Source organism: Mesoplodon bidens (assembly GCF_964165515.1).
Source record: "Mesoplodon bidens genome assembly, chromosome: 11".
Classification (NCBI taxonomy): domain Eukaryota; kingdom Metazoa; phylum Chordata; class Mammalia; order Artiodactyla; family Ziphiidae; genus Mesoplodon; species Mesoplodon bidens.
In genome coordinates, this window is record NC_138167.1 from 45,714,503 (window position 1) to 45,738,935 (window position 24,433).

The window sequence follows — 24,433 nt, forward strand, 5'->3', positions numbered from 1 at the left end:
AGTGGAAAATTTTACTAAACCATGAGACTGACACTTCATTTGCATATGGCCCTACTGGAGGCTCCGGGAAGATAGGGAAAAGGGCCAATAAGCTGGGCATGAGTAATAATTTTGCTTATCTAGGGTAGATAATCCCAGCCAGGGACCAAATTGTTTAATTTACAAAATAGTAAAGTTGTGGTTGGTCCAATGGTAGTGCATTAACAGAACTTATTAGACTAGGACTTAGAAGACTGCCATCTTGGCAGTAGTGCAAGACCGGGCTGAAAGATGATAAAATTGGGAAGAGATGAATATCTCTTATCCCCTGCCCTGAGGCCCCTGGAGGTCTGTTAACACAAGGATGGCTGTTCCAGTTTCTGAAGTTTAGCATTTAATCCTTGGAGAACACTGGTAGCTCACCACCACTTGAGGCTTCATCCATCATCTATCTGTATGCATCTCTACCTAGAATTAATTGCAAGAACATCACCCAGTCCCTGCCTTCCAGCAATGTGAAGGACAATACTGACAGACTAGGTAAGATATCCAGAGAGTACTAGAAACAGCACACATCCAGGATATATGGGACACCCCAAAGAGCAGAGCACATACTGCTTACAGTATTGCTTATTTTATGCTAAATTGGGTGCTGAGCATGTGCATATTGGATCCTGTTTTTCTGCATGTTTACACTTTCAAAATGAATAGCATGTGCCTACAGGGTTAAAATCATGTACCAGCAAAACTTTTAAGGTTACATTTTAAACAAAGAAAATGCTTGTGAGAGACTATTAGCCATCAAATTAAGTTGTAAAACTAACACAGCAAATCAGTATTCAGTTGGGCTGGATGGCCCATGAGAGTCTGTGGTTCTTAACTATCTTCAGACATAATGGAATATGCCATGCGGGAGACTGACCCAGATAACAAGAAAAAATCTCAACTTTTCTTGGAATTCATGGTCAGCTTGTCAATAAATGCAAGCAGTTGTCCACCTTTGCAACTTAACCGTTAGGATTTGAATTTCCTTTTCTCTTGGGTATTCTTTTATCTGAGGACTGGCCAGCCTTACCTTTTTATTAACTTACATCCACCTTGCCTACGTGTTACTTTCTTTGCCTTTCTTGGTTGGATTGGTAGTTTTCCCACACGTGGGCTTTCTTCTTCCTCACTGGTAACTGCTATGCCTTTAAAAATATATTCAAGTAAATGAATTTAGTCAATTTACTCTGTTTTTTCTGTTTTTATTTTTATTCCAACCACATAACATCTTTAGGAATGAAAGCAACTCTGCTTTCTTTTTCTTTCCTTTCTTCCTTCCTTCCTTCCTCCCTCCCTCCTTTTCTATCTTTCTTTCTTTGCTTTTTTCTCACTCTGTGCCCCCATTCTCTGAGACTCTCTCAGTCTTTGTCTCCCAAATGAACATGCACAATTCTGGCTCTACCGATCTATATAAATATTGATTCCCAAACCTAGAGACTGCCTCCCAGGAATAAGAAGCACAGAAATCTGTATCACTGAGAGGGAAGACAGAATAACCACAAGAGTTCTAACCCTAAACAGGAAGCCAAGATAACATTTACTGAGCACTTACTGTGTGCCAGGTAAGCTTCTAATGCTTTAAATGTATCAATATTAACTCATTCCATCCCCACAGTAGATACTGCCCCAGATAAGAGAAATGAAACAAAACTGTCTAAGATCACACAGCATGAGTGAGGTTACGTCCTTACTCATTGAGTTCCTCATTAATTTGGGAACATTTCCTGCCAGAAAGAAGCGAGTCAAGAGGTGACTAAAGTATGGCATTAATTAGTAGTTAAATTGATGTGCTTCCCAGGTGCTAGAACCACGCTATGAAATGGCATGATTTTTCAGTCCCGCATTTCAAGGATGAGGGAACAGCTTTTAGAGATGTTAAGTAATTTGCCCAAAGTCACACAGCTGAGAAGCAGCGGAGCTGGAGCTGTTTGAGTCCAAAGTCCACAACACGCTCTTAACCTCTACGCTACACTGCCTCGGATGAATTCGGGCAAGGAAGATCCGAATGGGGCAACGTTCCTCTCCCCACCTCACACCCCGCTCCCCGGCCCGGGGTGTGCCCACTAAGTTAGCTTATGTTCCAAGCTTCTGGATACAGACCTATTTACGTAAGTGATATGCAAACGCAAGTAAATGTAATTTTCCACATTTGCTGAAAATTCAAATAACGTCGATGGCGGGGAAAGCGGACAGATCCCATTAGCTGCGGGCTCACTCTGATCCCGTGCCCTCCGGCGCCTCGAGGAGGCGGGGGAGGAAGCGGCTCCGGATGGAGAGTAAAGAGACAATCGGAGAAGGAAAAGCAGCCTTTCCTCCCGGGGGAGCTGAGGCGGCCGGGCGGGCAGAGGGAACCTGCAGAGGGCGGTTTCTCTCCTCTTTTCCTGTCCCACCCAGTCGGCCGCCCCCCCGCCCCCGGCCGGCCTCGGCAGCTAACTTTGAGCGTCTTTGCGCTGCTTCCTCAGCTCTGGGTCCCCGGCGGGTCCCCGCGGTGCCTGCGGTTCCCGCCCCCGTCGAGTTGAGCAGGACGCGCGGCGCGGCGCCGGCCCTTCCCCTGCAGCCCGTCCGACTGGTAAGGTGAGCACGCGGAGGTGGGGACCCGGGAAGGGCCGGAGGGCCAGGCGAGCCCGGTCGCCCACACTCACGCTGCAGCCGCCGCGGCCGCGTCAAAAACTGAAACCGAGAGCGGCCGAGCTCAGGCCTCGGCTGGAGCCTCCCGTCGCGGCGGCTCGGAACCGGTGCCCGGGACGGGCCGCCCTCGGAGCGCAGCGAGCCCTGCCTGGCGCGGGTAACGCAGGAGGGCTCTGGACCGGGGTCGGGGCGCGGGGGGCGGTGCCGCGGGCTCGAGCCCCGACGTCCGCGGACGCGGCGAGGGCCCCAGGGTGCCAGAGTCACGGCCGGGCCGGTGGTGGGCGGCCGCGGGGGCCCGGCCAGCGGGGTCGGTGGACCGCGCGGACGTTGCAGCGGACGCCCGAGGGGGCACTGGGGGCGGAGGGCTGAGCCCCGACAACCGGCCGTCTCGGGCGGGCCTGAGGGCGACTGACGACCCTCCCTCCGTTGCCCGGCGCCTGGCTCCCCAGCCCGGCCCTGCCGCTGCCCCCGCGCCGGCCCCGAGCCTGGGCCGGGGGCCTGACCTCCCTGCGCTCTCCTGACACCTAGTGGACGGCTTCCCCCAGACCTCGGGCTGGGAGAGAACCGGGGACTTGTTACCGCGCCTGGGTGAAACTGGGTCCGCGGCTAATTTGCGTACATTTACCTAACTTTCTCAGGCCTTGAGAAACCTCCTAGGTGAATGGTGGCCCAGTGAAAGGATCCCCGGATAGACGTTCAATAGGGCGGGGGTGGGGGTGGGGGTGGGGGGAGAGTTGGGGAAGGGACTCAGGAAAACCTGGCACCAAAGGCTTTCCTGGGATTTCCAGTCATCTTCAGCCCCAGGCATGGGCCCATCCACCTCATTCTGCTCTTTGTCCCTCTTCCTACAGATCTGCACCTCCCTGCAGGTGCCTGTCCACCTGCCGAGATGACTAGCCTCCCAACCACGCCTTCTCCAGGAGGTAGGTGAAGGCCTTTCCCACGTAAACTGCCCCACCCCAGCCCAGTCCTGGAATTCCCTGAGCCCTCTGCCCAGGTGGGAAGACTCTCACTACTCTCCACCTGCCTCACACCAGAAAAGGTCCTGGGAGGAAGCAGAAGGCAACCAGCGTGCACACTTTAGTGCAGTTGGAATCTGAAGTTTCATGGACCTGGACTGATTCCTGGTACTACTACTTAGAGCTTTGTGACCTTGTGACCTACCCTCTAAGCTCCAGTCTCATTTGTAAAACGGGGGAAATAGTACCTTATTTGTGAGGATTAAATGAGATAATCCATGTAAAACACTTAGCACAGTGTCTCATATCTAGCAAGCACTCGGTAACATCTGTTATTATTACTGGGTGCTTGTTAGAAAAGCCCACCTATTCCTAGAAAGGAATTCTGCGGCACGTGGGATCTTAGTGCCCCCACCAGGGATCGAACCCGCGGTGCCCCCTGCTTTGGAAGCACAGAGTCTTCACCCCTGGACCGCCAGGAAAGTCCCTCTGCTTGCTTTCTAATTCCACTCCTCTGATGATTCACTCCAGCATCAAAAATCCCTTGTTCCCCGGAACTATTGTTACCCTTGTTCCCTAGTCAGGGATCCCCCTCTTTCCCCTTCACGTTAAGAATGGATTCCCCCCAAAAAAAAAAGAGAATGAGAATGGATTCCTACCTTTCATTTCATAACCAAGCTGAGCTGGACAAACCATCAGATATTCATTGGTTGTTTTCATTACATGTTAATTAGGGTAAGGGAGGAACAAAACCTTGGTTGGTCTATACACCTTTGTTTCCATATGCGGTCTCATTTGTCATTAGGATAGACATTCTCTGCTTTACTGATGTGGAAACAGGTGAGTGAGAACCCCAGGGGAAGTCAAAGGCAGTGTCCTCTGTGACTGGTGATGTAGCAATTCAGACCCTTAGTTGTCTGCTGGAGATAAGAAAAGGGAGAAATGGGCAGCTGTCTAGATTAGTTAGTACAGGCTTCATGAGTGGGGAAGGGATGGAGCCCTTACCCTTGAAGGATGGGTGAGGTTTATACAGGCAAAGAGGGGTGCAGCAGGGATTCCAGATAAAGGTAGCGTTTGCCACTTCTGAAACTACAGAGACTGTGCTTACCTTGGAGGGTATTCTGGGGGACAGGGCAGAGGACCTACAGAATAAACCTGCCTGTAGGGAAGAGAGGTGATGCTTGCTTGGGCAGCTGAGAAATTAGGACTTGGACAAAAGCAGAACTATATACATTCTTTTTTAAATTTTGTGGTAAGATAAACATAAATGTTACCATTTTGATTATTTTTTGGTGTACAAGTTCAGTGGTATTAAGTATTGAGTGGTATTCACATTGCTGTGCAACTGTTAACCACCATCCATCTCCAGAACTTTTTCATCTTCCCAAACTGAAACTCTGTATCCATTAAATAATAACTCCTCATTCCCTTCCCCACAGCCCCTGGCTACCACCATTATACTTTCTCTCTGTATAAATTTGACTAGGTACCCGGTATAAGTGTAATCATACAAAATTTGTCCTTTTGTGTCTGGCTTATTTCACTAGCATAACATTTCCGAGCCTCATCCATTTTGTAGCATTTGTCAGAATTTCCTTCCTTTCTAAGGCTGAATAATATTATATGTATATAATGTATATCATTTTATTTATCCACTCATACACCAATAGATACTTGGGTTGCTTCCACCTTTTGGCTGTCGTGAATACTGCTGCTTGAACGTTGGTGTACAAATATCTCTTCGAGTCCCTCTTTCAGTTCTTTTGGGTATATACCCAGAAGTGTGGTAATTCTGTTTAATTTTTTGAGGCACTGCCATACTGTTTCCCAGGGTAGCTATACCATTTTACATTCCTACCAGCAATGCATAGGGTTCCAATTTATCCACATCCTTGACAGCACTTGTTATTTTCTGATTTTTTTTTTTTTTTTTCCGTACGCGGGCCTCTCACTGTCGTGGCCTCTCCCATTGCGGAGCACAGGCTCCGGATGCGCAGGCTCAGCGGCCATGGCTCACAGGCCCAGCCGCTCCGCGGCATGTGGGATCTTCCCGGACCTAGGCACGAACCCATGTCCCCTGCATCGGCAGGCGGACTCTCAACCACTGCGCCACCAGGGAAGCCCTATTTTCTGATTTTTAATAGTGGCTATCCTAATGGGTGTGAATGGTATCTCATTGTGGTTTTGATTTACATTTCCCTAATGATTAGTGATGTTGAACATCTTTTCATGTGTTTATTGGCAACTGTATATCTTTTGGAGAAATGTCTATTCAAGTCCTTGCCCATTTTTCAATTGTCTGGTTTTGTTGTTGTTGAGTCGTATATTTACATTTTCAACCCAACAAATGACATGAGTGGAGTGGTATTTTAGGACATATCATATAGTCCCCTACCCACTGGGTCCAAGCAAATGTAAGTTCAGGGACAGAAATGGAGAAATTACAGACAGGGTGAGGGCTTGTACTTTGAAGAATGGGATCATTGAGGGTCTTGCATGTCTTTTCCCCACCTCCCCACCTATGCCCTTTCACATCCGTTTGCCCCAATCTATAAAGATCTCCTAAAGGAGATATCCTTTAAGAGGGCTGAAAGTGAGGGCCACATTAGAACTTTCAGGGGCCCTTGGCACTTTTGCCTTTGTGGGCCCATTCCTCCATTTAAAAAGGTAATATGTTAAAAATTGTATTTTACAACTATGTTGGTATAAGGAAGAATACAATATTAATATACAATAAAATCATTAATGGTTATATTTATAATTGATTGATATAACAATATTATAATTTCCTTGATATAAACATTCAATTTTTTCTTCTGATTTTAAAAGAAATTAAGATCATTAAAAAACATTTTCATGGGCCCCTAGAAGTATGGTGGACCCTAGGCGCATTGCCTGCTGTGCCTAGTGCATAAGTTGCCCTCTTGGAAGGAGAGTGGGGTGGAATAGGCATTGTCCACTCTGCCCACCCCACTGGGTAAAGCCCATCCCTTGCCATGTTGTCACACTAGCTACATCCTAGGTTGTCCTCACTCTAGATTAGATGCTCAGTGTTGTTCATCTCGCTTATTCCTCATCACAACCCTGTGAGCATGTTTCATTCTCATTTTACAGAAGCAAAAACTGAGGTTCAGGGAAGTTAAGAAATTTTCAGAGGTTAGGCAATTCTCCCAAGGTCACGCAGCTAATAAGGGCAGAGGCAGGATATTGTGCCAAGTCCTGTATTCTTTCCGTCATGGTATACTGCTCTCAGCCACTCCACCCCATGGCTGGGGCACATGAAAGAGAAGGAAGGAGAAAGGGAGCAGAATTCCAGGGCGGGTTCCCATGGAAAGGAGAATTGGGGGAGCCGCCCTTTGCTGGGCAGGGCTAGAGCAAATAAATAGGTTGTCAGACTCAGGTGGCAAAGGATCTGATGCCTCAGTGATAAGAGATTTAGCCCAGGAACAAGGGCCACAAACAAACCAACAGGTATCTAGGTCAACCAAAAAAAAAAAAGTGAGTGAGCCAAATAGATCTTGAAGTTCATTTGCTGTAGGTTAGGATTTGGGTGGAGCCTCAAATCTCAGATCTTGTGGTCCTCAGCCCCAGGCCTCCCTCCTTAAAGAAAATGCATGCTACAGTCTTTCTGAGCCTGAGAAGGGAAGGAACAAAGTAACATTCTTTTTTTTTTTTTAATATTTCTTCTTTCCTTAGTATATTGCCTTTCTTATTTATTTATTTATTTATTTATTTATTTATTTATTTATTTATTTATTTATTTAGGCTGCACTGGGTCTTGGTTGTGGCACACGGGATCTTCACTGAGGCATGCAGGATCTTTTAGTTGCAGTGGGCAGACTTATTAGTTGCGGCATGCAGACTCAGTTGCGGCATGCAGACTCATAGTTGAGGCATGCATGCGGGATCTAGTTCCCTGACCAGGGATCGAACCCAGGCCCCCTGCATCAGGAGCACGGAGTCTTACTCACTGGACTGCCAGGGAAGTCCCCAAAGTAACATTCTTATTCCTTTGTTTGGAAGAGGAGACAGGAGAGAAATGGGGTAGGAACAGGAGATAATGGGGGGAAAGCTGTAAACCATTTCTCCCCTTGTATGCCACGTTTCCTGAACTTAGTTTACTTCGTTGTTGTTCTTTCATTACAAAGCTATTACATGCCCCTCAGGGAATAACCTTCTAGACTTTTTCTATGTGTGTGTGTGTGTGTGTATATATATATATATGTTTATAGTTCTATTTTCTTTTTCTTAAAATTTATTTATTTATTTTTGGCTGCGCTGGGTCTTCATTGCTGTGCACGGGCTTTCTCTAGGCACGCAGGCTTCAGTAGTTGTGGTTCGCAGGGTCTAGAGTGCAGGCTCAATAGTTGTGGCACACGGGCTTAGTTGCTCCACGGCATGTGGGATCTTCCTGGACCAGGGCTCGAACCCGTGTCCCCTGCATTGGCAGGCGGATCCTTAACCACTGCGCCACCAGGGAAGCCCTACTTTACTTTTTTTTACAAACATGTAATCATATAACACATACTGCCCTAGCAGTTTGCTTTTTTTGTCTAACCATATATTCTGTCCCAGTAATTGCAGATCTACCACATTCTTTTTAACAACTGTACTATTTCCAGAATGAATGACCTGTCATTTATTTAATCATTCCTCTGCTGATAGACATTCAGGTATGTGTCACTCTTGCAAACAGTGCTTTAGTGAACACCCATCCTGCAATAAAACCCTGAGAACCAAACCCAGTGGACACGTCAACAAAATGTTTAGCTGGAGGCAAGGCAGGAATGGTTCCAGAAGTTGCGAAGAACCTTGAAGTGAGGAGATAGATTTAAAGCCTGGCTGGGCCAACCACTGAGTGACGGTGGGCTGGTTGACGAAGCTTGCTGAGCTACCTCAATTTTCTGGCTTGTACATAGTGATAATACCAATGCTACTTACATCACATTCTTGGAGTAGAGATAAAATAATGTATGTTTTGCAAACTGTAAGTCACAAATATAGATTATTGTTCTGATACTTAAAGCCCAAAGGCTCCGGCTCATTAGCTCTGACACCCTGTGACTTTTAGTCTGAGAAAAGCTCTTCTGTGTGGAGTAGAATTCAAATTCTTGATTTTTTTTTTTTTTTTTTGACCTTGCTGCACGGCATGCAGGATCTTAGTTCCCTGACCAGGGATCGAACCCATGCCCCCTGCAGTGGAATCACAGAGGCTTACACACTGGACCACCAGGGAAGTCCCTGATTTGTTAAAAATTTTTATTGGACTGTAGTTGATTTACAATGTTGTATTAGTACAACAAAGTACAGTAAAGCAAATCAGTTATACATATACATATGCCCACTCTTTTTTAGATTCTTTTAATTTTTTTTTTTTTTTTTTTTTTTTTTTTTTTTTGCCGTATGCGGGCCTCTCACTGTCATGGCCTCTCCCGTTGCGGAGCACAGGCTCTGGATGCGCAGGCTCAGCGGCCATGGCTCACGGGCCCAGCCACTCCGCGGCATGTGGGATCTTCCCGGACCGGGGCACGAACCCGTGTCCCCTGCATCGGCAGGCGGACTCTCAACCACTGCGCCACCAGGGAAGCCCTAAATTTTTGATTTTTTAATAGACATTTTATTTTGGAATAATTTTAGATTTATAGAAAAGTTGCAAAAATAGTACAGAGAGTTTGTATACCCTTCAGCCATGTTTCCTCAAATGTCATTTGGTACATTTGACGTCGATAGAGATAACCACAATACATTTGTGAAGACCAGGAAATTAACATTGGTATGATACTGGTTTTTTTTTAATGAATTATTCTTTTTATTTTAATTTATTTATTTTTAAAATATTTATTTATTTATTTTGGCTGCACTGGGTCTTAGTTGCGGCACGCGAGATCTTCACTGTGGCATGTTTAGTTTCAGCATGAGGACTCTTAGTTGCGGCATGCATGTGGGATCTAGTTCCCTGACCAGGGATCAAACCTGGGACCTCTGCATTGGGAGTGCAGAATCTTCTTACCCACTGGACCACCAGGGAAGTCCCAACATTGGTGCGACACTGTTAACTAAACTACAGACTTCATTGAGAGTTCAGCAGTTTGAAAATTTGCTTTTGTAGTGAATTCTGATAGAACATTTTCAATTTATAAAAATTCTAACATTAAGGCTGAGAAAGGTCCTGAGGGTCAGATAGTTCAACTACCTGTTCTGTGCTGGAATTCTCTCTCCAGTTCCCCATGAAGCATCTGCCCAGTTTTGCTCTCCGTTCTCTGGGGAAGGCATCCATCTCCCATTAGTTTCTGCCATTAGTGCTCTTGTACAGGTCATCGTTGGTATATTCAAAGACAGCATTCAGGTCCCAACCCTCCATCCCCAACTAAGTTTTCACTCAGCTTTCTCTTACAGGCTTTCCTGATCTGATACGGTTTCCAAGCCATTCACTGTGTTGGCTGCTCAGCTCAAAACTGGCACCCAGGGCTTCCCTGGTGGCGCAGTGGTTGAGAGTCCGCCTGCCGATGCAGGGGACACGGGTTCGTGCCCCGGTCTGGGAAGATCCCACATGCCGCAGAGCGGCTAGGCCCGTGAGCCATGGCTGCTGAGCCTGCGCATCCGGAGCCTGTGCTCTGCAAGGGGAGAGGCCACAACAGTGAGAGGCCCGCCTACCGCAAAAAAAAAAACAAAAAAAAAAACTGGCACCCAGATGCAATTCAGTGGTCTAGGAATAGCGCAGAGTAGGGCAGCACTGTTGATGCCATTGTAGAGACCACATTTATATTCATGGTGCCTAAAATAGCAGCAAGTTTTAAATATTTTATGATTATAAAAGTCATTATCATCATAAGAAATTTGGAAGATAAAGGAAAAGAAAGAAAATAAAAAGCATCCAAAATTCTACGACCTTCCTCTCACTCTTGCTGCTATTTTGGGTTCTATCCTTCCAGTGTCGGTGAATTTCTAGTGATCCCACTGTAAGTCTTTTATAGATGCTGCTAAGCTGTGGCTTCCCCATTATTTGTGAGTAGTTGATTTCCCGGAAGAGCAAGGTGTGTGTTGAATTCTCATCTTGTTCAGTTTGGCCAATTTCTCCAGTCATTTTAAATCTCTTTATCAGCTTACTAGTTGCCCCTCTAACTTTGAGTCCTTCACAGATTTGTTGAACCTTCCCTGGGTCTACTGGGGTCTGTATTTACCCAAAGGACACTAAACCCTTCCACACTAAGCCTGTGTGGAAGGCACCAATAAGGCAGAGCACCAAAACAAAAGCTCTCACAAAGGATTTAATATTCACTATTTTTTTTTTTTTTTTTGTCTGTGCTGCCTGGCTTGTGGGATCTTGGTTCCCCGACCAGGGATTGAACCCGGGCCCTTGGCAGTGAGAGCGCAGAGTCCTAACGACTGGACAGCCAGGGAATTCCCTCACTGTATTTTAAAAACAAGCAAAAAAGCTAAGAGTTGTTACCATAAAGGGAAAATGTATTATTGGACTTTCTTTTATCTGTCTTGTGATTTAGTATTTTTATTTTTATTTATTTATTTTAAAATAAATTTATTTGTTTTATTTATTTATGTATGTATGTATGTATGTATGTATGTATGTATGTATGGCTGTGTTGGGTTTTCGTTGCTGCGCGCGGGCTTTCTCTAGTTGAGACGGGCGGCGGCTACTCTTCATTGCGGTGCGAAGGCTTCTCATTGCAGTGGCTTCTCCCACTGCGGATCATGGGCTGTAGGCGCGCAAGCTTCGGTAGTTGTGGCACATGGGCCCAGTAGTTGTGGCTCACGGGCTCCAGAGCACAGGCTCAGTAGTTGTGGCCCACGGGCTTAGTTGCTCCGCGGCATGTGGGATCTTCCCAGACCAGGGCTCGAACCCGTCTCCCCTGCATTGGCAGATGGATTATTAACCACTGCGCCACTATGGAAGTCCGTATTTTTATTTTGAATTACACAAAGGCCTTGATTTGGCCCTGGCATGGTCTGACATCATAATATCAATTCAAAAAGAATTAAGGTCAGGGGCTTCCCTGGTGGCGCAGTGGTTGAGAGTCCGCCTGCCAATGCAGGGGACGCGTGTTCGTGCCCCGGTCCGGGAGGATCCCACATGCCGTGGAGCGGCTGGGTCTGTGAGCCATGGCCGCTGAGCCTGCGCGTCCGGAGCCTGTGCTCCGCAATGGGAGAGGCCACAGCAGTGAGAGGCCCGTGTACCGCAAAAAAAAAAAAAACATTAAAAAAAAAAAGAATTAAGGTCAAATCCCAGTGGAAGAAGAAGCTGTTTAGACTGGCATCATTCCATTCCCTGATGGCCAGTTACTCCCCCCCAACTTAGTCCTTTTTTTTTAATTTTTGGCCGTGCTGCACAGCATGCAGGTTCTTATTTAGTTCCCCGACCAGGGATAGAACCCGCGCCCCCTGCATTGGAAGGTGGAATCTTAACCACTGGACCACCGGGGAAGTCCCTACCCAACTTAGTCCTTAATAAAGCCAGGCTGTGTGATAAAGCCATCCACAGGGATGTTGGAAACACTCTATCACGGTTCTGGGATGAGACGTTGGCTACTCAGGCAGCACCTTCCACTCATCTAACCCCCTCCCCATGCTTACTCTCAGTTGATGACACGTCTATTTTCTGGAGCAAATTAAAGTTCTCAGAAGAGAACTGCCAAAGGCTCCCACTGCCCCCATGTACCTACTGCCCACCTCCGTGCCCATGTGCACATTAGTCATGAACGATCTCTGCTGTCTGCAGTCAATCCCTTCATCCGTGCACTGGGTCCCATCCCTTCAAGGACACGGCTCCAGCCGTCAATTGTTCCCTCTCATCTGAGTCATTCCTGTCCGTACATAAACAGGCTGTCACTTATCCCATCTAAGAAAAGCAAAAATAAACAAAAAACTTGAACTCTCTTCCCCCTCCAGCTATAGCCCTATTTCCCTGCTCAACTTTACAGAAAAAAAAAAGAGTTTATATTCTGCCTTCAGTGCCTCTCCTTCCCTTTTTTTCTTTCTTTTCTTTTTTTATTGAAGTATAATTGATTTACATGTTGTGTTAGTTTCAGGTGTACAGCAAAATGATTCAGTTATACATATACGTATGTATCTATTCTTTTTCAGGTTCTTTTCCCTTATACGTTATTACAAAATACTGAGTTTAGTGTCCTGTGCTATATGGTAGGTCCTTGTTGGTTATCTGTTTTATAGATAGTAGTGTGTATTTGTTAATCCCAAGCTCCTAATTTACCCCCCTTTTCCCTTTGGTAACCATAAATTTGTTTTCTATGTCTGTCTGTCTATTTGTTTTATAAATAAGTTCATTTGTTTCTTTGTTTTTCTAGATTCCACATATAAGTGATATCGTATCATATTTGTCTTTGTCTGGCTTACTTCACTTAGTATGATAATCTCTAGGTCCATCCATGTTGCTGCAAGTGGCATTATTTCATTCTTTTTTATGGCTGGGTAATATTTCAGTGTGTGTGTGTGTGTGTGTGTGTGTGTGTGTATGTATATATACACCACATCTTCTTTATTCATCTGTCAATTGACACTTAGGTTGCTTTCTTTTTTTCTTGAACCCACTGTAAACCAGGGGTTTATACTCAGCACTTCACCAAGCTTTTCTTGTCAAGGTCACTCATGACCTCTGTGGGAAAACCTGGTGGTCCTTGTACTTGGTCTCTTTGGCTGCTACTCCTCAGCTTCCTTTGCTTTTTCCTCCCTGGGCTCGGTCCTTGGTCCTCTTTATCTGTACTTACTCCCTTGGTGATCTCATTCAGTCTCATGGTTGTAAAGATGCTGACTTTTAAAATCTCCAATCCAGACCTCTTCCCCAAATTCCAGTCTTTTTTTTTTTTTCCACACCACACATCTCATGGGATCCTAGTTCCCTGACCAGGGATTGAACCCACACCCTCAGCAGTGAAAGCGCAGTCCTAACCACTGGATCACCAGTGAATTCCCCCAGATTCCAGTCTTGATGTCTGCAATCATGTCCAAAATTGAACTCTGGATCTTCCCTTCTAAACCTGTTCCACCTGCAGGCTTCGCATCTCAGGTAACAGCAGGCCTTCTCTCCCTCCAGTTACCCAGGCCCCAAACCTTGGTGTTATCCGTGACTTCACCCCACATCCTCAGCCTTAACTTCAGAATATATCCAGAATCCCACCACTTTCTTTTAAAAAAAATTTTTTTTTTAATTTATTCATTTATTTGGCTGCATCGGGTCTCAGTTGCGGCACGCGGGATCTTCGTCGCAGCACGTAGGATCTTCGTCGACGCATGTGGGATCTTTCATTGCAGCGCGCAGGCTCAGTAATTGCCCTGCAGCATGTGGGATCTTAGTTCCCCGACCAGGGATCGAACCCACATCCCCTGCATTGGAAGGTGGATTCTCAACCACTGGACCACCCGAGAAGTCTCCAGAATCCCACCGCTTTCTCACGGGACTGCTGCTAGACCCAGCCAGTGCCTTTGTGCAAACTAGAAAAAGACTCCCCTCCTTGGGTGGATTCAGCTGTGCCCACGTGCTGGGTAAAATCTGCTTCTCCTCCTGTCCCCACCTTCCCACAGCCCGTTGTCCACACACAAAGAGATCCCTTAAAACTCAGTTTCTGTTTCAATTACCTATTGCTGTGTAACAAACCACTTCAACACTTAGTGAATTAAAACAGCAGCAATTTATTATTTCTTACCATTCTGGGAGTTGGCTGGACACTCCTCTGCATGTGCTCACTCATGCAGCTGCAATCTGCTGGAAGGTTCACTGGGCTAGAAGGTCCAAAATGACATCACATGTCTACCAGTTGGTACTGGCTGTCGGCTGAGCTGGGGATGCCTCAGTTTTCCTCCATGTGGCCTCTTATCCTCCAGTGAGCCAGACTGGTCTTCCTTACAACATGGTGGTCTCCATGTTTCAAAAGGGCAGTCTTTGGAATTTCAGGCCCCATCCTAGACTTAATGAACCATAGTCTGTATTTTTTTTCATTATTTTATTTTATTTTTATTTTTATTTTTTATTTTTGGCTGCATTGGGTCTTCGTTGCTGCGTGCAGGCTTTCTCTAGTTGCAGTGAGTGGGGGCTACTCTTTGTTGCGGTGCGCAGGCTTCTCATTGCGGTGGCTTCTCTTATTATAGAGCACGGGCTCTAGGCGTGTGGGCTTCAGTAGTTGTGGCACACGGGCTCAGTAGTTGTGGCTTGTGGGCTCTAGAGCGCAGGCTCAGTAGTTGTGGCACACGGGCTTAGTTGCTCTGCGGCATGTGGGATCTTCCCGGGCCAGGGCTCAAACCTGTGTCCCCTGCATTGGCAGGCAGATTCTTAACCACTGTACCACCAGGGAAGCCCCTATAGTCTGCATTTTAACAAGCTCCCTAGGAGATTCTTACGCACTGCAGAGTTTGAGAAGCACCCCTTTGAAATGTAAATCCAGTCTCTGCTCAAAAACCTCTAAAAGGGTTGCATCTCACTCACTGAAAAAGCCAAAGGCCTTCCATGACCTTCAACGCCCCTCTTATACAGCCCCCTCTACTTCACCTGCTCGTCCGCTCCCCCTTGCTCCTTCCAAGTGACCTCCATGATGCACCTTTAACATGCTGAGCCTATGACGGCCCCAGGTGCTTTCCAATATTATTTGATGGCCCTACCTTGAACTTGCTGTTACCTCTGCCTGGAATGTTTCTCTCCCACGTCTCCTCATGGCTGCCTCCCTCTCCTTCTATAGGTGTTTATTTTACTCAAGTCACCTCATCAGGGACACTCTCTGACCACCCCTATCCACATCCCAACTCCTTATCCCCCTTCCCGATTTTCTTTTCTGTATGACACTAACCAACGTCTAATATCTTTTACTTCTTTAACCTGTTCATTGTCCATCTTCCCCCCTCATGATGTAAATTGTATGACAAAATTTTTTCTTTAAGTTGTGGTAAAATTATACATAACATAAAATTTACCTTTTTTATTGCATTTTATTTTTTTTCGAATTTTATTTTTTATTTTTTATACAGCAAGTTCTTATTAGTTATCTATTTTATACATATCAGTGTATACATGTCAATCCCAATCTCCCAATTCATCACACCACCATATCCCCGCCCCTCTGCTTTCCCCCCTTGGTGTCCATACATTTGTTCTCTACATCTGTGTCTCAGTTTCTGCCCTGCAAACCTGTTCATCTGTACCATTTTTCTAGGTTCCACATATATGCATTAATATGTGATATTTGATTTTCTCTTTCTGACTTACTTCACTCTGTATGACAGTCTCTAAGTCCATCCACGTCTCTACAAATGACCCAATTTCGTTCCTTTTTATGGCTAATATTCCATTGTATATAGGTACCACATCTTCTTTATCCATTTGTCTGTCATTGGGCATTTAGGTTGCTTCCATGACCTGGCTATTGTAAATACTGCTGCAATGAACATTGCAGTGCATGTGTCTTTTTGAATTACAGTTTTCTCTGGGTATATGTCCAGTAGTGGGATTGCTGGGTCATATAGTAGTTCTATTTTTAGTTTTTTAAGGAACCTCCATACTGTTCTCCATAGTGGCTGTATCAATTTACATTCCCACCAGCAGTGCAAGAGGGTTCCCTTTTCTCCACACCCTCTCCAGCATTTGTTGTTTGTACATTTTCTGATGATGCCCATTCTAACCAGTGTGAGATGATACCTCATTGTAGTTTTGATTTGCATTTCTCTGATAATTGGTGATGTTGAGCAGCTTTTCATGTGCCCCTTGGCCATCTGTATGTCTTCTTTGGAGAAGTGTCTATTTAGGTCTTCTGCCCATTTTTTGATTGGGTTCTTTTTTTTAATATTGAGCTGCATGAGCTTTTGTATATTTTGGAGGTTAATCCTTTGTCCACTGATTAGTTTGCAAATATTTTCTCCCACTCTGAGCATTGTCTTTTCGCCTGTTTATAGTTTCCTTTTCTGTGCAAAAGCTTTTAAATTTCATCAGGTCCCATTTGTTTATTTTTGTTTTTATTTCCATTACTCTAGGAGGTGGGTCAAAAAAGATCTTGCTGTGATTTATGTCAAAGAGTGTTCTTCCTATATTTTCTTCTGAGTTTTATGGTGTCCAGTCTTACATTTAGATCTTTAATCCATTTTGAGTTTATTTTTGTGTATGGTGTTAGGGAGTGTTCTAATTTCATTCTTTTACATGTAGTTGTCTAGTTTTCCCAGCACCACTTATTGAAGAGACTCTCTTTTCTCCAATGTATATCCTTGCCTCCTTTGTCATAGATTAGTTGACCATAGGTGTGTGGGTCTATCTCTGGGCTTTCTATCCTGTTCCAAAGATCTATATTTCTGTTTTTATGCCTTGATTGTCTTGATTACTGTAGCTTTGTAGTATAGTGTGAAGTCAGGGAGTCTGATTCCTCCAGCTCTGTTTTTTTTCCCTCGAGATTGCTTTGGCTATTCGGAGTCCTTTGTGTCTCCGCACAAATTTTAAGATTTTTTGTTCTAGTTCTGTAAAAAATGCCATTGGTAATTTGATAGGGATTGCACTGAATCTGTAGATTGCTTCGGGTAGTATAGTCATTTTCACAATATTGATTCTTCCAATCCAAGAACATGGTGTATCTCTCCATCTGTTTGTGTCATCTTTGATTTCTTTCATCAGTGTCTTATAGTTTTCTGAGTACAGGTCTTTTACCTCCTTAGGTAGGTTTATTCCTAGGTATTTTATTCTTTTGGTTGCAGTGGTGAATGGGAGTTTTTCCTTAATTTCTCTTTCTGATCTTTCATTGTTAGTGTATAGGAATGCAAGAGATTTCTGTGCGTCAATTTTGTATCCTGCAACTGTACCAAATTGATTGATTAGCTCTAGTAGTTTTCTGGTGGCATCTTTAGGATTATCTATGTATAGTATCATGTCATCTGCAAACAGTGACAGCTTTACTTCTTTTCCAATTTGTATTCCTTTTATTTCTTTTTCTTCTCTGATTGCCGTGGCTTGAACTTCCAAAACTATGTTGAATAATGTGGTGAGAGTGGACATCCTTGTCTTGTTCCTGAACTTAGAGGAAATGCTTTCAGTTTTTCACCATTGAGAATGATGTTTGCTGTGGGTTTGTCATATATGGCCTTTATTATGTTGAGGTAGGTTCCCTCTATGCCCACTTCTGGAGAGTTGTGGGTTTTTTGGGGGTTTTTTTTGTTTTTTTGTTTTGCGGTACGCGGGCCTCTCACTGTTGTGGCCTCTCCGGTCGCGGAGCACAGGCCCTGGATGCGCAGGCTCAACGGCCATGGCTCACAGGCCTAGCCGCTCCACAGCATGTGGGATCTTCCCGGACCGGTGCACAAACCCATGTCCCCTGCTTCGGCAGACGGATTCTCAACCACTGCGCCACTAGGGAAGCCCTCTGGAGAGTTTTTATCATAAATCGGTGTTGAATTTTGTCAAAAGCTTTTTCTGCATCTATTGAGATGATTATATGGTTTTTATTCTTCAGTTTGTTAATATGGTGTATCACATTGATTGATTTCCATATATTGAAGAATCTTTGCATTCCTGGGATAAATCCGACTTGATCGTGGTGTATGATCCTTTTAATGTGTTGGTGGATTCTGTTTGCTAGTATTTTGTTGAGGACTTTTGCATCTATATTCATCAGTGATATTGGTCTGTAATTTTGTTTTTTTGTAGTATCTTTGTCTGGTTTTGGTATCAGGGTGATGGTGGCCTCGTAGAATGAGTTTGGGAGTGTTCCTTCTGCTGCAATTTTTTGGAAGAGTTTGGGAAGGAAGGGTGTTAGCTCTTCTCTAAATGTTTGATAGAATTCACCTGTGAAGCCATCTGGTCCTGGACTTTTGTTTGTTCAAAGATTTTTAATCACAGTTTCAATTTCATTACTTGTGATTGGTCTGTTCATATTTTCTGTTTCTTCCTGTTTCAGTCTTGGAAGGTTATACCTTTCTAAGAATTTGTCTGTTTCTTCCAGATTGTCCATTTTATGTGCATAGAGTTGCCTGTAGTAGTTTCTTAGGATGCTTTGTATTTCTGCGGTGTCCATTGTAACTTCTCCTTTTTCATTTCTAATTTTATTGATATGAGTCTCTCCCTCTTTTTCTTGATGAGTCTGGCTAAAGGTTATCAATTTTGTTAATCTTCTCAAAGAACCACCTTTTAGTTTTATTGATCTATGCTATTGTTTTCTTTGTTTCTATTTCATTTATTTCTGCTCTGACCTTTATGATTTGTTTCCTTCTACTAACTTTGGGTTTTGTTTGTTCTTCTTTCTCCAGTTCCTTTGGGTGTAAAGTTAGACTGTTTATTTGAGTTTTTTCATATTTCTTGAGGTAGGATTGTATTGCTATAAACTTCCCTCTTAGAACTGCTTTTGCTGCATCCCATAGGTTTTGGATCGTTGTGTTTTCATTGTCATTTGTCTCTAGGTATTTTTTGATTTCCTCTGATTTCTTCAGTGATCTCTTGGTTATTTAGTAATGTATTGTTTAGCCTCCATGTGTTTGTCTTTTTTACGTTTTTTTCCCTGTAATTTATTTCTAATCTCATAGCGTTGTGGTTGGAAAGCTGCTTGATATGATTTCAATTTTCTTAAATTTACTGAGGCTTGATTTGCAACCCAAGATGTGATCTATCCTGGAGAATGTTCCATGTGCACTTGAGAAGAAAGTGTAATCTGCTGTTTTAGGATGGAATCTCCTGTAAATGTCAATTAAATCTTTCTGGTCTATTGTGTCATTTAAAGCTTATATTTCCTTGTTAATTTTCTGTCTGGATGATCTGTCCATTGGTGTAACTGGGGTGTTAAAGTCCCCCACTATTATTGTGTTACTGTCGATTTTCTCTTTTATAGCTGTTAGCAGTTGCCTTATATATTGAGGTGCTCCTATGTTGGGTGCATATATATTTATAATTGTTGTATCTTCTTCTTGGATTGATCCCTTGATCATTATGTAGTGTCCTTCCTTGTCTCTTGTAACAGTCTTTATTTTAAAGTCATTATCTGATATGAGTATTGCTATTCCAGCTTTCTTTTGATTTCCATTTGCATGGAATATCTTTTTCCATCCCCTCACTTTCAGTCTGTATGTGTCCCTATGTCTGAATTGGGTCTCTTGTAGACAGCATATATATGGGTCTTGTTTTTGTATCCGTTCAGCGAGCCTGTGTCTTTTGGTTGGAGCATTTAATCCATTCACGTTTAAGGTAATTATCGATATGTATGTTCCTATTACCATTTTCTTAATTGTTATGGTTTTGTTTCTGTAGATCCTTTTCTTCTCTTGTGTTTCCCACTTAGAGAAGTTTCTTTAGCATTGTTGTAGAGCTGGTTTAGTGGTGCTGATTTCTCTTAGCTTTTGTTTGTCTGTAAAGCTTTTGATTTCTATTTCAAATCAGAATGAGATCCTTGCTGGGTAGAATAATCTTGGTTGTAGCTTCTTCCCTTTCATCACTTTAAATATATCGTGCCACACCTTTCTGGCTTGTAGAGTTTCTGCTGAGAAATCAGCTGTTAACCTTACGGGAGTTCCCTTGTATGTTATTTGTCGTTTTTCCCTTGTTGCTTTTAATAATTTTTCTTTGTCTTTAATTCTTGTCAGTTTGATTAATATGTTTCTTGGGGGGCTTCCCTGGTGGCACAGTGGTTGAGAGTCCGCCTGCCGATGCAGGGGACGCGGGTTCGTGCCCCAGTCTGGGAAGATCCCACATGCCGCGGAGCGGCTGGGCCTGTGAGCCATGGCCGCTGAGCCTGCGCTTCCGGAGCCTGTGCTCCGCAACGGGAGAGGCCACAACAGTGAGAGGCCCGCGTACCCCCCCCCCAAAAAAAAATGTGTCTTGGCGTGTTTCTCCTTGGGTTTATCCTGCCTGGGACTCTCTGTGCTTCCTGGACTTGGGTGGCTATTTCCTTTCCCATGTTAGGGAAGTTTTCGACTGTAATCTCTTCAAATATTTTCTCGGGTCCTTTCTCTCCATCTTCTCCTTCTGGGACCCCTATAATGTGAATGTTGGTGCGTTTGATACTGTCCCAGAGGTCTCTTAGGCTGTCTTCATTTCTTTTCATTCTTTTTTCTCTAATCTGTTCCACGGCAGTGAATTCCACCATTCTGTCTTCCACGTCACTTATCCGTTCTTCTCCCTCAGTTATTCTGCTATTGATTCCTCTAGTGTATTTTTCATTTCAGTTATTGTATTGTTCATCTTTGTTTGTTTGTTCTTTAATTCTTCTAGGTCTTTGTTAAACATTTCTTGCATCTTCTCGATCTTTGCCTCCATTCTTTTTCCAAGGTCCTGGATCATGGATCATCTTCACTATCATTATTCTGAATTCTTTATCTGGAAGGTTGCCTATCTCCACTTCATTCAGTTGTTTTTCTGGGGTTTTATCTTGTTCCTTCATCTGGTGCATAGTCCTATGCCTTTTCATTTTGTCTGTCTTTCTGTGAATGGGTTTTTGTTCCACAAGCTGCAGGATTGTAGTTCTTCTTGCTTCTGTTGTCTGCCCTCTGGTGGATGAGGCTATCTAAGAGGCTTGTGCAAGCCTCCTGATGGAAGATACTGGTGGTGGGTAGAGCTGGGTGTTGCTCTGATGGGCAGAGCTCAGTAAAGCTTTAATCTGCTTGTCTGCTGATGGGTGGGGCTGGGTTCCCTCCCTGTTGGTTGTTCGGCCTGAGGCGACTGGAGGCTGCAGGCTCTTTGGTGGGGTTAATGGCAGACTCCGGGGTGGCTCATGCCAAGGAGTACTTCCCAGAACTTCTACTGCCAGTGTCCTTGTCCCCAAGGTGAGCCACAGCCACTGCCCAGCTCTGCAGGAGACCCTCCAACACTAGCAGGCAAGTCTGGTTCAGTCTCCTTTGGGGTCACTGCTCCTTCCCCTGGGTGCTGGTGCGCACACTACTTTGTGTGTGCCCTCCAGGAATGGAGTCTCTGTTTCCCCCAGCCCTGTCAAAGGCCTGCAATCAAATCCTGCTGGCCTTCAAAGTCTGATTCTCTGGGAATTCCTCCTCCCGTTGCCAGACCCCCCAGGTTAGGAAGCCTGACATGGGGCTCAGAACCTTCACTCCAGTGGGTGGACTTCTGTAGTATAAGTGTTCTCCAGTTTGTGAGTCACCCACCCAGCAGTTATGGGATTTGATTTTATTGTGATTGTGCCCCTCCTACCATCTCATTGCGGCTTCTCCTTTGTCTTTGGATGTGGGGTGCCTTTTTTGGTGAGTTCCAGTGTCTTCCTGTTGATGATTGTTCAGCAGTTAGTTGTGATTCCAGTGCTCTCTCAAGAGGGAGTGAGCGCACATCCTTCTACTCCACCATCTTGAACCAATCCTAAAATCTACCATTTTAAAGGATACAGTTCAGTGGCATTATGTACATTCACATTGTTTTGCAACCATCACCATCATCCCTCTCTAGAACTTTCTCATCATCCCAAACTGAAACTTGGTAGCCATTAAACAATAACTCCTCATTCTCCCCTCTTCCCAGCTCTTGATAACCACTGTCTGTCTCTATGAATTTGACTATTCTAGGTACCTCAGACAAGTGGAATCATACGATATTTGTCCTTTTGTGACTGGCTTATTTCAGTTAGCATGATGTCTTCAAAGTTCATCCACATAGTAGCATGTGTCAGAACGTCCTTCCTTTTTAAGGCTGAATAATATTCCATTGTGTGTGTATATATATACCATAATTTGTCTATCTGTTCATCTGTTGATGGACATTTGAGTTGTTTCACTTCTTAGTTATTGTGAATAATGCTGCTGTGAATATTGGTGTACAAATATCTGTTTGAGTTCCTGCTTTCATTTCTTTTGGATAGATACTCAGAAGTAAAATTGCTGGATCATATGATAATTCTGTTTAGTCTTCTAAGGAACTGTGAAGGCATGAGTTTTTGCTTGTTGTGTTCACTAATCTATGCCCAGGACCTTGAATGGACCCTGGCACAGAGTACACACTCTGTAAATACTTGCTGAATTAGCCTTTTAATTTCTCTGTCTATGAACCTGGAACCTCAGTCTAAAAAGGCTGTGTGACTTGTCTGACCCAGCTTGCTCCTAGCGGTCTCACATTAACTCTTTTTTTTTGCGGTACGCAGGCCTCTCACTGTTGTGGCCTCTCCCATTGTGGAGCACAGGCTTCGGACGCGCAGGCTCAGTGGCCATGGCTCACGGGCCTAGCCGCCCCACGGCATGTGGGATCTTCCCAGACTGGGGCATGAACCTGTATCCCCTGCATCGACAGGCGGACTCTCAACCACTGCGCCACCAGGGAAGTCCCTCACATTAACTCTTAATGCTTGTGGTTTCAAGTTCAGGACCCCCAAAGCAGTTCCTTATAACTTGTTCTAGAATTTTGCTGAGGAACTATATCAGTTTCACCAGTTGTTTACAGAATCCATCTCTTTCTGTGGCCCTTCAGGCTCCTGGCCCCTCTGTCTTTCTCAGAAGTTCCTGTATCATCAATAGTGATCCCATTTACATGTTCTTTCGGTGCCCTTGGCTGTCACTTACCTGGATCCCTTTTAGATTAGCTTGGTGCTTTCTGGGTTGTGTCCCTTCTCTTGAGCTCACTTCCCCACGTCACCAAGGCTCCTGCTCTCCTTTAGTACGGAAATCATTCTCTTTGATAGGAGACAGAGGCAAAACAGGCTGGGAGAGTTCTAGTTTCTCTATTACCTCCGACCTCTTAACTTCAGGCCCAGATAGCAAGCCTGGCCCATTTCCTTGTTTTTGCTCCAAATATAACACTTTTTTTTTTTTTTTTACTTTACACCGGCCTCTCACTATTGCGGCCTCTTCTGTTGCAGAGCACAGGCTCCGGATGCGCAGGCTCAGCGGCCGTGGCTCACGGGCCTAGTTGCTCTGCGGCACGTGGAATCCTCCTGGACCGGGGCACGAACCCGTGTCCCCTGCATCGGCAGGCGGACTCTCAACCACTGTGCCACCAGGGAAGCCCCAAATATAACACTTTTTAAATTGCCCTTCCTATGTGTTTGCCAACTTGAGCTGTATAGTGCTTCCTGACACTATTCTTTTAAGTTTCTGCTTTTAACCTTTATGTGCATTTTTGAAAAGATTCACATTCTGAAATCCCATTACTGGAAATGGGCTTACAGGAAAGACAGAATTGGGACAGAACACTCAAAACTTATGAAACTTTGTAACGAGAACCCTAGAAATACAACAGTCTGAATTAAAATATTGGCAGTTACATCTCCACCAACACTGAACCTTGAATCCCTGTCTGTCCTAGACCCCCTGTGCTCTGGGGAGTGTGCTTCCTCCTTTTAGAAGTTGGTTCCAGAGAGACTTAACTTTCAACAGAGATTATTTTTATCAAAAATAAAAATCTGATGTAGGATCTGCCTTCTTCTAGTGTTTTCTCATAGAGGTAGATTTCATATAGAGGTAAATTTCTTACATAACTCTGCCTTCTTCTCATGTTTTTGTATATAATTATTTTTTTTGTACCTCCTTCATTTGTACTTACTGCATCACCAGATGGCTTAGTATAAGTGGAAACCAACTGATAACTGCGTCCAAGGAAGGTACTTCTAGTGCATTTTATGTTTCTTAAGGTCTTTATTGATGAAATGTACTCTGCAGTTGTAGAAAGCTTGAGGTTGCATATGAACCATTGTGACTGATACCATTCTGATATCATTCCCTGCTCACCAGTCGCCTGTGAGCAAGTTCACATTAAAGGAGCCCTCTTTGTAATGCAACGGTCTGTATTTGATTGTGGTCCTCTGGTTTTTCTTCCGCAACTGTCCATACCTTTTAAAACCTTGCACTTTTGGAAAGCTCGTGCTGCCTCATAGTTATCTTTTGTTACCTCTTCCTCTTTTTCCCTATTGGAA

The 24,433-nt window shown here is 44.4% G+C and overlaps 1 protein-coding gene across 4 annotated transcripts in view; it reads left to right on the plus strand.

Annotated features, from left to right (window-relative positions):
• The first annotated feature begins 651 nt into the window (after nt 1–651).
• The window catches only part of SMAGP (small cell adhesion glycoprotein), a 28,639-nt gene continuing 4,857 nt past the window's right edge, over nt 652–24,433 (plus strand). Inside the window, exons 1-3 of one of the 4 annotated variants that reach the window (XM_081249413.1) lie at nt 653–2,132; nt 2,487–2,598; nt 3,504–3,575. In XM_081249413.1, the coding sequence (XP_081105539.1) occupies nt 3,542–3,575 (34 nt within the window). In that variant the 5' untranslated portion in view covers nt 653–2,132; nt 2,487–2,598; nt 3,504–3,541. The other 3 variants (XM_081249414.1, XM_081249412.1, XM_081249415.1) reach the window with 3 other exon arrangements.